This window comes from Heliangelus exortis, chromosome 3 (assembly GCF_036169615.1).
Source record: "Heliangelus exortis chromosome 3, bHelExo1.hap1, whole genome shotgun sequence".
NCBI classification, from domain to species: Eukaryota; Metazoa; Chordata; class Aves; order Apodiformes; family Trochilidae; genus Heliangelus; species Heliangelus exortis.
In genome coordinates, this window is record NC_092424.1 from 90,032,681 (window position 1) to 90,047,900 (window position 15,220).

General features: G+C 43.9%; 1 protein-coding gene across 1 annotated transcript; it reads right to left on the reverse strand.

Moving 5' to 3' along the window:
* Nucleotides 1-929: 929 nt before the first annotated feature.
* BAG2 (BAG cochaperone 2) lies at nt 930-9,284 on the reverse strand. The gene is made up of 3 exons (XM_071741642.1): nt 9,088-9,284; nt 2,797-2,906; nt 930-1,794 (listed from the first exon to the last, which is right to left on the reverse strand). Exons 1-3 carry the CDS (start codon nt 9,282-9,284, stop codon nt 1,394-1,396), a joined length of 708 nt encoding a protein of 235 aa, XP_071597743.1. The 3' UTR covers nt 930-1,393.
* Between the last annotated feature and the right edge of the window lie 5,936 nt (nt 9,285-15,220).

Sequence of the window (15,220 nt, forward strand, 5' to 3'; positions counted from 1 at the left end):
CTTGAGAACAAAAACACTTGTACAAGTGCTATAAAAAATAAAAATGCGTTCACCTATTGGTACAAGAGGATCTAAAAAAGAAAACAAAGCAAACTTCACACTCTTGGTCTCAATAAGCTTATAATAGCCTAAAAAAACCCCAAACCAACCAACCAGTGAAAGAGCATATTGTAGAAGTATTTGTAAGCATATTATAATATTCTAAGAATCCATAAGCTACGTTCGACCTAACTGTTTCACAGCATGATTTCTGAGAACAACTCCTGCTGTATATTACTGTTAAACAGCTGGAAGTTTACACTGTTTGTTAAAGTTCACAAAGATATAAAACCTGAAAATAAGCCAGTTATTTTTCAAGTGGAATTACAGAATAAATCTCACTAGGTTCTTTGGAACTTTACAGTATCTCAAAGCTGAAAATTTGTTTTGGAAGCACCCACCAGAAGTGCTGTTCCTGTGAGTGAAATGCAGTGACAGTCACCTGGTAGCTGCTGAGGCCAGTTTCCTTTCCCACACAGGAGGACTTAAAAGCTATGGAGCTCCAGAGCTTTGGTTGTGTAGGAGCCTAGCACCAAGAGCTCTGACCTTGGGAGTGAGCTGAACCTTTTATTCAGATAAAAATGCAAAACAAATTTGCAGTAAAGTAGCTGAAAACTATCATTCCCCTTTACGTTATCTTCTGAACAAAAATATACAGCAACCTCAAACTATAGCTGGGTGGTGGGAGGCAGGATGGGCCAGCAGGCAGGTGTGGAAGAGGGTACTGCTGGAACTGGAGCTCACTGCTGGCCTTGTGACCTTTGGATGGATGTGCTGCTTTTTGACTTCCTCAGTCACACACTGAAGGTATCTGCCAACCTCTTCAAACTGTGCTCATCTACTTATGCCAAATTATTTAAATAATAAATGGTAACGAGTAGGACAGTGTGTTGTTTATGAAAATGCCATATAGAGTTTATTGATATTTTCAATTTATTGCCATGATTTCTCTTTCTTCCCCAAAAGTCTGGTTCACACACTATGTATACAGCAGAGAAAAAGCTGAAATCTCTCTATATGACAAAACAACTTTAGTTTAAAAAAAGACAAACAGGAGAGTGGAGGAAAGGATAGATTTTGATGGTTTCTGACAGTTCAGCAGAAGCACAATTACAATTTGCAATAGAGCGGAATTGACTCTACAGAAGAACTCCTGATAGCATTCTTTATCACCAAAAGAAAATGCCAATGCTACCAAAACCCCTTAAATGCTCACACCTCGCAATCAAAGATACCTTGGGGGGGTGTGCATGCATATATATATATATGCACGTGCTTGCACATTTTTTTTTTCTTTAGCTTCTGTGTGCTTTTCTTGGAGATTTGCTCATCCTGGGATTTGCCAGAGGATCATTTAATCCTGTTTGCTGTTGCAAGACTGTCGAACAGATGATTTCTGGTGCTCCAACAACGTGATGGACTTTTCCGAATTTTCCAAGTTTCTGAGGAGAGTCTCTAGCCGCCTTTTGATTTTCTTCTGATCCTCAATGGCACATCCAATGACCACAGACTGAAATTTCTGATCGATGGGTCCTGCTGGCACGTCAGAGGTGCACGCACCGTAGAGTGACATTAAGCGGATTTTGGCATCTTCCAAATCATCCAGAAGTTTATTGACAATTTCATCGATCATCTTCGTGGCATGCAGCAGGGATTCCTGCTGCTGGGCGTTCCGGATGGTTTCTACAGAAACCTCCACAGTGAGGGTTCGGCCCATCAGACGATTAGCTGTCAAATTAAGTTCTTCTCTCTCACCTAAATTGAAAACACAAAAGTATTCCAAGTTACAGGTGAATACTTTCCCCCGTGCGAATAACATCATCAGTACAATCAAACTGCTACAGCTTCGTCATAAAGTTGGGTTTTTTTCAGTAAGTTACAATCAGGGCCAAAAATGAGATTTTTTGCATTTGTTTGAGTCCTACTGATTTCACAGAAGCAAGAGTCTGATTTGAAATGAGGCATTAAGCTTTACTAAAAAACGTAAGCAATGCTTGTCCACTTCTGACACAATGCTCACGGTGTTATATTAAAGTAAAGCATCAGGTAGCATTATTCTCTAACAGAACTGGCACCTTAAGGACTTTCTGTGCTACTGTAAGGAAGAGATTTAGACAGCACCCCAGATGGCTACAAAGAGAAAACACAGTTCTGAACACCACATGCAATTAAGGGCCATGAAAAAAAAGGTCATCTATTTTCTGAAAACATTTCTGTTTTCCTAAATTAAAGACACAACATATTTGATGTGTAGGGTCTTGAAGAGCCAATAAAGCACCAATTGGAAGCACCTAATATAAAACATACAGGTTATAGGAATATGTTTAAAGCCATATATCACACAACCGTGACAACAGTCTTAATCATCTGGTTCTTGCAGGCCATACGCTTTGTAGCACTGCTGCCTGCCCAGTAGACAAAGCCATTAAGATGCTGTTTTTTCAACTGTATTTAATCATCATTATCCTCAACTTCTCTCCCTGTATTATCCTCGATTTTGAACATCGGTCACTGAACTGGGTATGGACTTTGACATACACAACATACACAACAGTAACATTCATGGTGGACAACCCAGCTGAAGAACACGTGAATTTATGCAGTCAAGAAAAGGAGGATCCCAGGGTAAGAGGGGGTCCTCAGTAACATTAATGCCCATACCTTCACCACTAGCAAGCAATGAAACTCCTGCTTCCTAAGGTGTGGGCTGTTCTGACTTTGGGTCAGTTAAGAGGGTATGGCAAAACAGCTTCTCACCTTCACTGATGTGCCTCATATCCTGGCTGTTCTGGATGTTGTGGATCATTTCCAGCAGGATTTCTTTCTCTTGTTCCATGGCAGAAGCTGCGTCGCGGAAAGCCTCTACCCTGAACATGGTTGAACCAAACAAAATGTTTAAATAATAAAATAGCTGTTCACCTATATAGCTGACAAGAACTGTTTGTTTGAACTTCAGCTTAAGAAGTACAGTCAGTTCTTAATTACCCGTGAGCCACACTCTCTGATTTCATTACCTTCTGCTGTATCTTCACTTCTCAAGACTCAATATAATCTTAAAAACCAAACAAATAGAGAGGAAAACAAACAATCAAAAAAACCCAAGAGCGGTAAATGGGAGTAATTCAGTCAGGTTTAAATCTTTTATTTTATTGACAGTGCTGCTCTGTCCTGCTCTGTGGATAGTCTGAGCCTGATGGCATTACAGCCCGACAGCAGAAGTGCCACAGCTAATTGGCAATTATCATCAGCTGCTTCACTAAAAGAGAAATGGACCAAGTCCCCACCAGGGAACTTGGGGGTGGAGGTTGCTGCTGCAGGGATGGAGGCAGCAAGGGGGTCTGACCCCCCTCTGCCCTTAGGCCAGCAACACAGGACCCCTATGACCCAGCTACAAAGCAACAAATGTTCTGGAAAACCCAAACACCACCTTGAAGCCAAACAGCCCTTTTCACCAGGGAGAAAAACAGGCAAGAGGGGCACAGCAGCTTGCCTCAGTCACTGGGCAGATGTTGGCCCACCTGCCCCCATGGTCACTGCTGTTTTCCATGGAGTGATGCTCACTGACACACATGGAGGAAGCTTCTGTAGGAGCAGCTCCTGTTAATGGGTCTGCAGGGGAGCACAAAATGTGGTTCCTTCTGCAACAGGACCCCTGCTCCAGTCCTGCTCCAGTTGAAACTCACACATGCCATGATGAGGACAAGGGGAGAGCCCATCAGAAATGGCTCCTCCTGTTCAGTCTCAGTAAGCCACATGGCTCTGTGTCCATAATTTGCCCTCCTTGCCATGGCAATGGGATACAGGCCCACCTGGACACTGCTGATGTGAAAATGCCATGCTAGAAATGTGACTCTTAACTCTAATTCATGTCTTGTTCCCTACCACGGTTTTAGGGAGAGGGCTTTGGCATTCAGCCAAATCACTTGGAAAAGCACATCTTGGGGACTGTCTGCTTTGGAGACTGGGGACAAGAGGGAAATGTCCTCCTCCCTTGGCTTTGCCCTGGATGCTCAAGGGTAGGGGCTTGTAGAGGGCTTGCCAAGCTGCAACTGGCTTCAAGAATGGTGCTAAAACACAACTCTGCATTCCCAGACCCCTCAGAAAAGCAGAGTATCACATGAACCTCGCTAACAGTTTCAGATGCCTTCAGCAAGCAGCTGGGGAGGTCTATCTGCTGCAAGCAGCACAGGAATCCATCTATCCTGAAATGTTTATTAAACCCAGCCAGAAATTGGAAACAAACCAAAAACACTGTTAAGTCTCTCAGATGCTCTGCATTCTTCAACATGACTGAATGTGGCTCATTATCACTGCTTCTATAGGCAAGGAATTATCTGGTAAGTGTGGAGCTGCTGCTCCTTGCTGAAAGGTTGGCTGAGGGCAGGTAACTTTGGAAAAAGCAGCAATAAGATAAAAGAGGGGGAAAAAAAGGCAGAATGAGAGCATTTGAGAACATAAATAGTCATGCTTCACCTGCTCATGAAATGGTCCTGTTTTACAAAATATTTAGCCTAATTTAGTCAGTGAAAGCACAAGCTTCAGGCCTTGCCTTTAATGTTCATTCTGAGGAGGAGTGGGAAAAGTTAATGCAATGCAAATTCTTGCCAAGAGCAAATACTTTTAATTACTATTTTGGACTGGTTAGTAAGAGCAATGAGGCAGGTGGAGTCATCTCATACTTCAGATGTCTGTACTTTATAATTTAAGTCTAGCAACATTTTCATAAATGCCTTGCCATGCCTTTTTGAAAAACTAGTATTTTCACAATTAAAAAATGTATTGTGGTTGCTGTAAAGCCTACAACTAAAATTTGGAAGTGTAGAATTTTAATTTCAATAGTGTTTAAAAACCAGATTCAGTATATCATTGTACTGACTTAAAAACTAAAGGTCTTCCTTCAGCAGAGGTGTCAATTGTGACTTCCACAGGCTTTGATTGGTCCTGCAAAGAACGTGGAAAAACTGCATTGCAGAGATGCATCTGAAATTGGTGCAATTCTTAAAAGTGCCTGAAACATTACTGCTTCCCAAAGCACTAGGATGTAAGGTTGGTAAAAGCCAAATTATCAGAATTAATGACTGCATACTGCAAAAAAACCCCATCATTTACCAATGTGAGTTTTGATTGGTGTTATTTTGTAGAAAAGTGTATAACCAAATATTGAGAACTATTTTGTTTGCTTCTTGGGAATTATTTTAACAACTTTTTTGATGGCAGTAGAGTTCCACAAAAGTAATACCCACTGGGATTTATTTTTAGTGTAGTTGTTTCCAGTCAAAACGAGTGCCTACCCCAGCACTGCCTAACAGCACATACAGGAGGCACACGGGGTGCTGCTGCCAAGGCAGAGGGACAGGGAGGCAGCACCTCAGGACTCCCCCAGCTCTCTCCTGTCCCTTCTAAAAATGCCCATCTCGACCAATTATGAGCAGCATGATGGGACTACATACTCCTAAAAAATAAACTCCTGGACTTTCAGAGAGCTCTCAGGAGCAGAGTGGAGGCAGAGTGCTGTAACTGCACAACATGCTGGCAGCAAAGGCAGCACCTCAGCAGCCAGCCAGACATGGAGCAGGAGCTACAGACTTCAACAGAAGGAGGGCAGAGATGGCCTGAAAAAGGAAACACAGTGGAGCAGAGGAAATGGTCAGTGGCTAGGGACCTGGATCACATGGAGATTAAAAAAAAAAACCAAACAAAAAACCACCAACAAAACAACCCACCAAAAACCAAGGAGGACAGGATCATTTCACAACAGCATTCTAGGGGGGGAAAAAAAAGCAAAAAAGAACTCCCACTAGTCACTGGAAAATGGTCAGTGCTCCAGTGAAGATGCTAGGGGGCTTTATCAAGGTGAGATCCTCCTCCCTGCCTCAACCTATTTTGTCACCTTGGCTTGTACTGAGGCCTCTGGGTGCCTGTCCCCACGCTGGGGTACCCCCCTCTACAACCTCTCAGCCCCAGGCCTGGAGGGCCCCAAGCCACAGAGAGACCTCAGCAGGGATTACACACCTTTCCCTCCTGACTCACTGCAAGTGTCAGGTCCACACCTCACAGTCAGCTCTCACAACTTCCTCATAAAACGTGTTTTAACTTCACACGTTTGTGTAAATCTTTACTTTCTTGTGGTGTGGAACAGAAACAAAGTAAGACTACAAGAGAGAAACCTCTAGCACAGGTGACTTCTGTGGAAAAGTGTGGAAACACAGTCTAAGTCTCAAAAAGCCAAACAACCAAAGAATAGAAGGCAAAGAAAAGAAAACATAAAATACTGATATTTATGCCCAATTATCAATTATCTTGATGCAGCAGTATGGTCTTTTTCTAACAGATGACAATATCTAATCATGTTTTTACTCAGAGTGTATTTGTTTCTTTGAATATCAACTAAACATTCCATCCATTACTAAGCTGAAAAAAAAATTCCTTACTATGATTTTCCCCAGTCAGAGTGTCATTACCCACCCAGTGCCTTTCTTTCCTACATACCATTTACATGAGCAGAGCATTCCCCCCAGGAACAGGTGGACCAGCCTGAGCTTTTGTTTCTAGATGAGAAACTCGATACCTGCTTTCTTATGACAGCTGCAATAACTCTGTCCTTTAAACTACTGACTGACTTAAATAGCTCACTATTAAAGCTTGCACGATGGAGGTGCAGATAAATTATCAAGGAAAGAAGAAACATCTAAAGATGGTGCAGCTTTTTTCCTGAAACGGAGCTGAGCACACTGGACATAACAATGCAGGGTGTTTCACCCTGGCATCCTCTGCTGCTTTAACTGAGTTTCTGTCCTCAGGTGAGTGGTCCCATAAACAAATGAACGGTGGGGGGAAAATGGTTCTTCTCAAGGAGAAGAGAGGAAAAGTATAAAGCAAAAAAGACTTAAAAAGAGCAGGAGTCTGACTTGTCCCATGTATCATTACCGCCTGTTAACACAACCACCAGAACACGGTGACTCATAGACAGAGACTCTGGTCCCGTGTCCAGCTGCTCCTGAGATGTCTTGGCATTCACCAACAGCCAGAGCAATATGAAGGTCCAAGCCCTTACAAGGAACACATGTGCCACCTGCCCCCTTGTTACCCCTGCCAGGGTGGTGGCTGGGTGCTCCCTGGCAGCCAAATTAATCCTCCTTTCCCGCTCACTTTCCCTATAGGAGAAACTCCCTCCACACATAGCGGGGAGGTACAAAAATACCCTGCTACTGTCAGAAAAGCAGAAAGGAGAGGGCTGTTCAAACCAGGGAATTTCCAGTGGTATGAAACACTACCAAGGGTTCGGCCAACCTTAAGCAACTTTAAAACTGAGGACTGCTGAGGGGTTTATTAAAGGCTGTTGTCCAGTTAGACAAATTTTTACTTATTGCATTTACAATCAACATCTTGAGGTCTATAGCTAAGCTAAACTGTCTGGAGAGGAAAGAAATGTAGAACCTCTTCCTGTCATCCAAATAACTTTGAAATGAGGCATGCTGATTCGTTGAGCACAGAAAAAAAATAAGACTAGTGACTTTAATCAAAGTAGTTTGACTCTTTTTTTGTAATTGTTCTGCATTTATAACGATGTCTCTTGGAAAGACCCAGAGCAAACTGGGAAGTTTAATTTGGGGTTTAATTTCTGGTTAACCAAACTGTCTGCTTTCTTTCACAGTCACATGGGAAATCTGGAACACATTTTTGCATATTCTGCTGCTCATTTTGTAATTAACATATTGACGCACTAGACCTGGATGTGAGCAGCAAGACTTGTTTGCAGACAGTGATTTTGTTTAGTCAAATCAAGAGAAGTCTGTGAAGGACTTCAAGGAGATTTAATCAAGCTAAGTGAAAGGCTAATATAATAGTCCATAAAGTCCACTCCTGAATAATGCAAAGTAATGCAGGCAGAAAGGGGAAGATGCATGTCCTGTATCCCACAGTGATCTTTTAATTACAGGAAAGTCCTAGAAACATGCTGGGTGGTTCTGTGAAAGCTGCTGATCAATATGCACCTGTAATGAAGGGTGTGTTGAAACAGCACTGGTAGGAGGTGAATCAGTGGTACACCCACAGCACCTTGTACAACCATCCACTTCAGAAAAGACACTGTAATTAGGCAGAGCTGAGAGGACAGGGAGGATGATTAAAAGCAAAGAATCGTCTCTCATGCCACTGAACTGGGAAAAAAAATACAGTGGGACTGTTTGGGGAACATCAAGTAGCAATGTCTTGGCACAAGGATAAAATGCATCATTTCACAGTTATGTTGGGAAAATACACCTAAGCTGCAGAATGCAATGCTATTAACATCACAGTTCCAGAACTTGTTCAGCCTCAGAGAGGAGGTGGACACAAACACGGGTAATAACCATGTCCGTAGCTGAGCCAGTGAAGTGCAAAGGGAGGTTCAGGAAAAGCAAAGCACCGGCAATTCAGCACTGCGGCTCAGAGGCTTGCAAGAGCCTCGCTGGACCCGAGCGGCAGGCACCACGTTTTACTCTCGGCATTCCTGCATCTTATAAAATACCTGCCCGACAGACGCGGGACGATGTTCAGGACCCACCACGGGGCTCCTGCACCTCGTGTCGCGGATGCCCCAGCGCCCGCATCCCCCCCGTTTGCCAAAGGCTCCCCACACCGCAAAAGGCAGTAAATCCGAAACAAGCCCTTTGCGCTTTCTCTGAAAAACGTCCGTTTTCATACATTCACACGCATATTCCTATTTTCATGTATTTCCAGGCTACGCTATTTCACCTCAGAGATTCTTACGTATTTCCAGGCCACGCTATTTCACCTCTGAGCAGCAGCTGCCGGGTTCAAACTCGCCCCACACCGCCCGGTGAAGGGGAACCTTTTTTCCCCACGTCACCTCAGGAAGCTTCAACCCACCCCCGTCTCCCCCCGCTTCCCCTGTGCCCGCGATCAGGAGCCATCGGCTGGGAGCGAGGTGGCTCCGCGGGTCCCCCAGGCGCGGCCGCGGACCCCTCCTCTCCGCCTGCCCGGGCACGGCCCTTGCCCGGCCGCAGCGGTGCGAGGTGCCGCCGTCGCCGCCGTCCAGGGCCCCACCTGAGCTCCAGCTGGTCCAGGTTCTCGAGCAAGCGGCTCGAACGGTCCGCCATGGAGGTGGAGCGGTAGAAGCGGCCTCGGAGCTGCCCGCCGGACTGCTGGTGCTGCTGGTGCTGCTGCTGGTGCTGCTGGTGCTGGTGGTGCTGCTGCTGCTGCGCCCCCTCGCTGGCCTTGGCGCTGATCTTGGCCTGGGCCATAGCACCCGCCCGCTGCCGGCGGCGGATCCGAGCTGCGGCCGCTCCCTCCCTGCGTCCCGCAGGCGGCAGCGGCGGCCGAATGCCGGCACCTCGCTCATGGCCAAAGAAGGAGCCCGCCCCGCCGCCTGCCCCCGCGGCCTCCCCGCCTCCGCGCCGGGCCGCAGCCCCGCGGGCGCCGCCTCACGCAGGGAACCGTGCCGCCTCGCCTGGCCTGGCCTCGCCTGGCCCGGCTTGGCCTCCCCGCCCCCCGGGGGAGCCGCGCCGCCGCCCCCGGCCGGCTCAGCGGGACAGCCCCTCCGGCAGGACAGCGCACCGGTTCCCTGGCAGCAGAAACACGGATTTTGGCAGGGAAAACGCACTGGGCGAGCCGCGGGTACAAACGACACGCGAGGATTAAACCCGCTGGTGGACAGATGTTTCCCGCTGTTACTTCGGTGTCACCCGTGTACTGCCCCACCCGAGTGTCCGAAAGCCACGCATCCCGAGCCCGGGTGGCCCTTCAGCACTTCTGCGTCTCCCCGAAAGCTTTCTGGGGCACAGAGAGACCCCGAGCAGCCCCTGCTTCTGTCCCTAGGCCCCTTCGTGACAGCAGGAGCAAAACCTGGAACCCCCCAAAGCAACATGAAGATAGACAGGGAGGAGTAAGGAGGTCTTCAGTATCTCTTAACCTCATTTGGGATGGTAGCTGTTGGCATGAGGATTTGTCTTCCAGACTCTTCTATATGCTTGGTTCACTAGTTTGTGCTTTCATTAAAGACAGCAAGAAAACCCTCACCACACATTATTTTTCTATAAAGCCATTCAGAAAGTGAGCTACACAGATAGAACATCTGAAAAGGCAAGAAACGGGAGAAGGAAAGCAAGAAGTGCTTTAAAAATCCAGAAGCTTGTTTGAGGGAAGAGAAAAGCTGGAGGAAAGTAAAGCAGATACAGCCCTTAACTGCAAGCAGAACCTGTACAGCAGTCCCCAAAACAAGATATGTGAGATACAGCCAACTGATGCCAACTCTAAGAGCCCTCTCACTGCTTCCAGAAGAGAAGGCTTTCTACCAACCCTTATTGTCCAAGATAACAAAAAGCTTACTGGAAATAAAATTGCTTAATAGTCTCAATGCCAAAAAATATACAAAGGGTATCTGTTTATTTCATGGCAGCCAATGTAGCAAATCTGTATCAGGTAATGACTCTTTCTAAAGAGTCTACTGTATTTCACTTGACTGTACAAAATGGTACAAGCAGCCACCATACCAAATTAGCCAACAACTCACTTAGATATCTCTTAAACTTCAGGTTCCTGCTGACAGCATTTGTTCCAGCAATTCAAGTCACACACAGGCTTTACTTGCCACTACTCTGAGTATTTAAAAAGGAATTTGCTTATTCCAAAAGTCCAGATTTGGGCAAATATCCCATGGCTCTAACAGACCAATTTTTGGCACCCAGCTAAGCTTATCCCACTGTGATTCAAAATAGTTGTTCTCTCAGGCTCGTCCATTCAATGATATCATGTCCCAAGCGCTCTCGTTAAATTAATTGCCTGAGTTTTCTTTGTTTTACGTAGTTGGACAATTAAGGCTTGCTGCCCGTGAGCTCATGGAAATAACTTCATTTGAACAATTGTTCCATCAATCTCTCTGCAGTCTTTGCAAAAGATAATTAAAAACTGCTTCCCACCCCAAACAGAAACAATTTGTAGCCTTGACATTTTTTTTCCCAGGATACTTGCATCCTTCCAATGCCAATTTATTAAGTATCAATTAGATTGGGTTTAGAAAGCAGAAATCAAAATATTTAGGACCTATGAACTTTTTTTTCTTCTTCAACAGAGGTCTAATTTCCCTGCTGGTAGAAGCTGCAATGCAACACAGGCACAGAACAGCTTTGGTTGTATCCAAGTGTGTTTATCACATATGACTTATGCTCTTTAACAGCAAAATGGCATTTTATCCTACAAGTGAGGATAGCACAAACCATGAAACCAAAACACGGGTTTAAAAGCTAAAAGGATCTTCAGGGACAAGCCTTGACATTACTGCCTCTGCAGCCTGGGATATTTCCATTTTAAAACTAGGTAGGACCATGGAAAGAGCTTTTTCTGCTCTCTAGAAGGGTAGATTGCCTCCTGTTCATGCCACTTCCCGTACAAGATATGTAAAGGGGCAGTTGTCACCACTTTTCCAAAATAATCGATTGCTGGGCTGGAAAGACTGGAGCCTGTCTCTGGAGGAAGTGAGGTGACTCAGAGCAGAACTGGGCGAAGTTTTGAGATACTAAAGGCAGGTCCTTTGGGGCCACAGGGCAACAGGAAGAAGGGCCCCCACAACTGAAAAAAGCAGAGATTTCATCCTCCTCCTTGCTGTCTGTGGTGGAGCACACGGATGGCCAGGCCAGGACTGCTGGGGCTGTCAAACCCATGTCCCTGTCTCATGTTCTCCACAGCTGTGTTCATGCAATGGACTGCACAGCTCTGCTCTGGCCATGGGAACCAGTGAGAACATGAAAGGTTGTGTATCTCATGGTTTTTGCACTCCCTCCTCAGCACTGAAGCCACTATCTCTTGTTTAAACTAACAAAAAAATTGTAACTGCAAAAAATGGATGCCACTTGCAGAACAGAGCAATGTACAAAACCCTCATTCACACGTACAGAGTCCCTTAAGGTACCCAGAGAGAACAGATTTCAAGGTCTCAGGTGTCCAGTATATCAAAAGTCCCATGATCTACATAAAAAAAATCTACCATTTGTCTCATTGCTAAATAGTGCTGTAGTTTCATCTTTGTCTTATTTTCTAAACCCCAATATATACCTTGTGACATACTCTAACACTTATACATCAGCTGTTACGGAACAGGATCAAAGAGACTGTCCACACCCAAGAAATGACAAGCCAGATTTTTTCCAGTTCGAATTCATCTGAAGAACCATTTTTATATGGAGGTGTTATGGAAACACACAATTTCCCCTACAGAACAAAAAGATGCAACCATGGCTCGTAAACCAAACCAACCAAAGCCAGATTTCAGTCTCTCCAGAATCGTAACAATAGCAGTAAAGTTGGGCCAACTTGCGCTTTTAGGATACGTTTTCAATCAAAACAGGTACCTGTCATCACACCAGGCTGCCCCCTCACTTAGCACCTGCTTAACCTGTGCTACTGTCTTCACTGCTATTGTTACCAATGCTAATTAAAGCTAGCCCTGGGTTTGCCAATACATGTTGCACTCATTTGACTGTGTAGGCAAGCCCTGAGGTCCCAAGTCTGTCAGAAGTCTGAACAAACTCCTCTTATCTCAGAGGCAACCTGAAAGCCAGTATGACCATTTCAGGGCATGCAGCAATTCATTCTCACAGAGTGGAAAACTCCCCATTAAAAACTCCTCAGTAAAGTGGAAAATTCTCCATAAAAACTCCTCAGTAAAGGAGCAAGTGAATTCAGTACAGCTGCAGATACTTGGACAATTCTTGACGGAGCTCTGAGCAAGAAAACAAACAACAAAAAATTGAAGGACTGCCAGAAATTAGGTTACTGCAGTCAGCGAAAAGTGAACTTACACAGATGTACAAAGGGAACTTTGGAAAAAAATTTCCACTCATACAGAGATTTGCTGCCTTGAGTGCACTTTGCATGCACTTGCTATTCGACTCAGAATTTTACAACTAAGCTCTAAACCACATGAATTAAGAATTTCTACAGGAAACTTAAGGATGTTTAGAAGCATCAAAGAAATATGCAAATGCAGACTTTACTAAACCTACTTAGCTGGAAAGAATTGCCAGAAAGTATCTTTGTGCTAATGTCAGCCAATTTTTCTAAATTAATTTTGAAGCAATTTGTCATCCATCCTCACCTCCTTCCAATTCACAGCAGTCATCATAAACATTGCTAGGAAGGTACAAGGAGATGAGAGAGTACTTTCCTTTTAAGAAAGAAGACATTGGAACTTCATATCTCTATAAACTTCACCATATTTGGTAAAGACTCTGTAAATGTTTGCATTCTGTAATTGCTATTAAGGAAGAGTAGTGGTCATTCCTGTATACCTTGAAGAGCTAAAACATAGCATAAGACCACAGAAAGCAAGTAGCTTATGTCAATATTTAATTTTTTATTTTATTGTAAATTTTCTTGAATTGCAGAAACAACAGGGCAGCTGTGATGTTTTAGGGCTCTATGAACTTTCATAACTGTTGAAATGACTTACTTGGCATCTCATCTCTGAATACAATCAAAAGGAGGATTTTGTTTGATGTGAAAGAATATGGCACACAGATCACCAGAGAGGTAAGAGCCTTGTACCAATCTCAACTTGCCACAATTTCATTTCTGTAAAATTTACGTGTGCACTATAAAGAAATTGAGAGCCTTAAAATGAACTCACTGGTGGTAGCAAGGTGGAGATTATACTTTTTTCTCTTTAAAGATTAATACAAAAAAGCACCACAGCATTACTTTTTATTAATGAAGGGTGAACTCCAACATCACCACAAAAGCAAATTCTCTTAAAAAAAGCAGGACAAATCACTTCTAGATCATCACAGAGGATGCGGAGCAAGCTCCTTTTAATTGATGAGTTTTAGCTTGTAAATACAGATAAATCTCTTGGCACATACTGGGCAAACCTCAAAAATTTCAGCCAGTTAAACAAGACTCCCCAGCCAGACACATCACATTCTGAAACAAAAAATTTAGAAGTCACCTTTTCCAGCTGAAGAACAAGGTGCAGTACTGCAAGATATTAGTAACAAGTCACATGTCTGTACATGCAGTGTTTCAAGAATCCACTTTCTCTGCTCTGCTGGAAACAGAAGTATCACAAGGCTCCCATGGCACAAAACTTTGCAAAAGAAAATTTCACAGAGTTAGGAGAGCCTAAAGAGCCAAAGAAAATGAGGACAAATTTAAAGATTTCAATAATTCTGGAGTCTACTTTTAAAATAAGAATGTAGAGATTAGAACTCTACTTAGAAGTTTCATAACAGCCATAGCACCAATAGTTGGGATTTGCTACTTGCTCTCATAAGCAGATGAGGAGGCCAATATAGTGTTTAGTTGTTTAGTAACCTGGAGCTTCAGGTATAGAGAATGTGAGTGCAAACATGGCTTTTTTTCTTTTTCTTTCTTTTTTTTTATTTCTTTTTAATGCAACCAATGAAGTTGGGGCCCATCACATACAAGAACACTTTACATTTGAGAGAAAAAAGGGTTATGAGGAATAACACAAATGATCAAAACCTAACATAGAAGACTTTGGAGAACACCATCTTACTGAGGATTTAAACATTTGTTGAACCAAGCAAAAAACTTTCTCAAACTGAAACATCTTTTTCATGTGAAAGGAGTTAGCAGCTTTAGGGTCTGCACTGAAAAAAACCCAAATACAACCTGTCCAAAGACTGAGTTGCTTTTGAAGACCTGAGGTTTTTTATGTCTCATTCTACCCCTTATTAGAATCTGGTGTGAAAAATTCTGGAACTGATTTAGCTTTAGTCAGCAGCTAAAGGCAATTCAAAATCTTCCAGAACAGGGCTTCCTCAGCACCACAATGAACTACATACCCAGGTTTGAACAGGGGTGCAATTAACCTGACATTTGCATGGGAAAGCAAGCAGCAGGCTCATGGGTAACATTAAGAAGTCCTGTTCCCCCTAACCATTGGGTGTCTGAATCAAATGCACCACAAATGTTCAAACTGCACTCTGGTGTTTGAACAGTTTCTCCAAGTTCTACGGTTGCTAATGAACACTGAGATAACTCTCTAACACAAACAGAATTAATGAAGAATCTAGAGATAGCAACTGTATCAGAAACTTGATTGAAAAAAAAACCAGTGCCAGTTTTCTCAAGATGACACACAGCCAGCTGTAGTTATTCTGACTCTGTAATCAAGAGTGGGCAAAACATAGCCTTCCCCCTGTCTTACTGTTCACAAAAAATA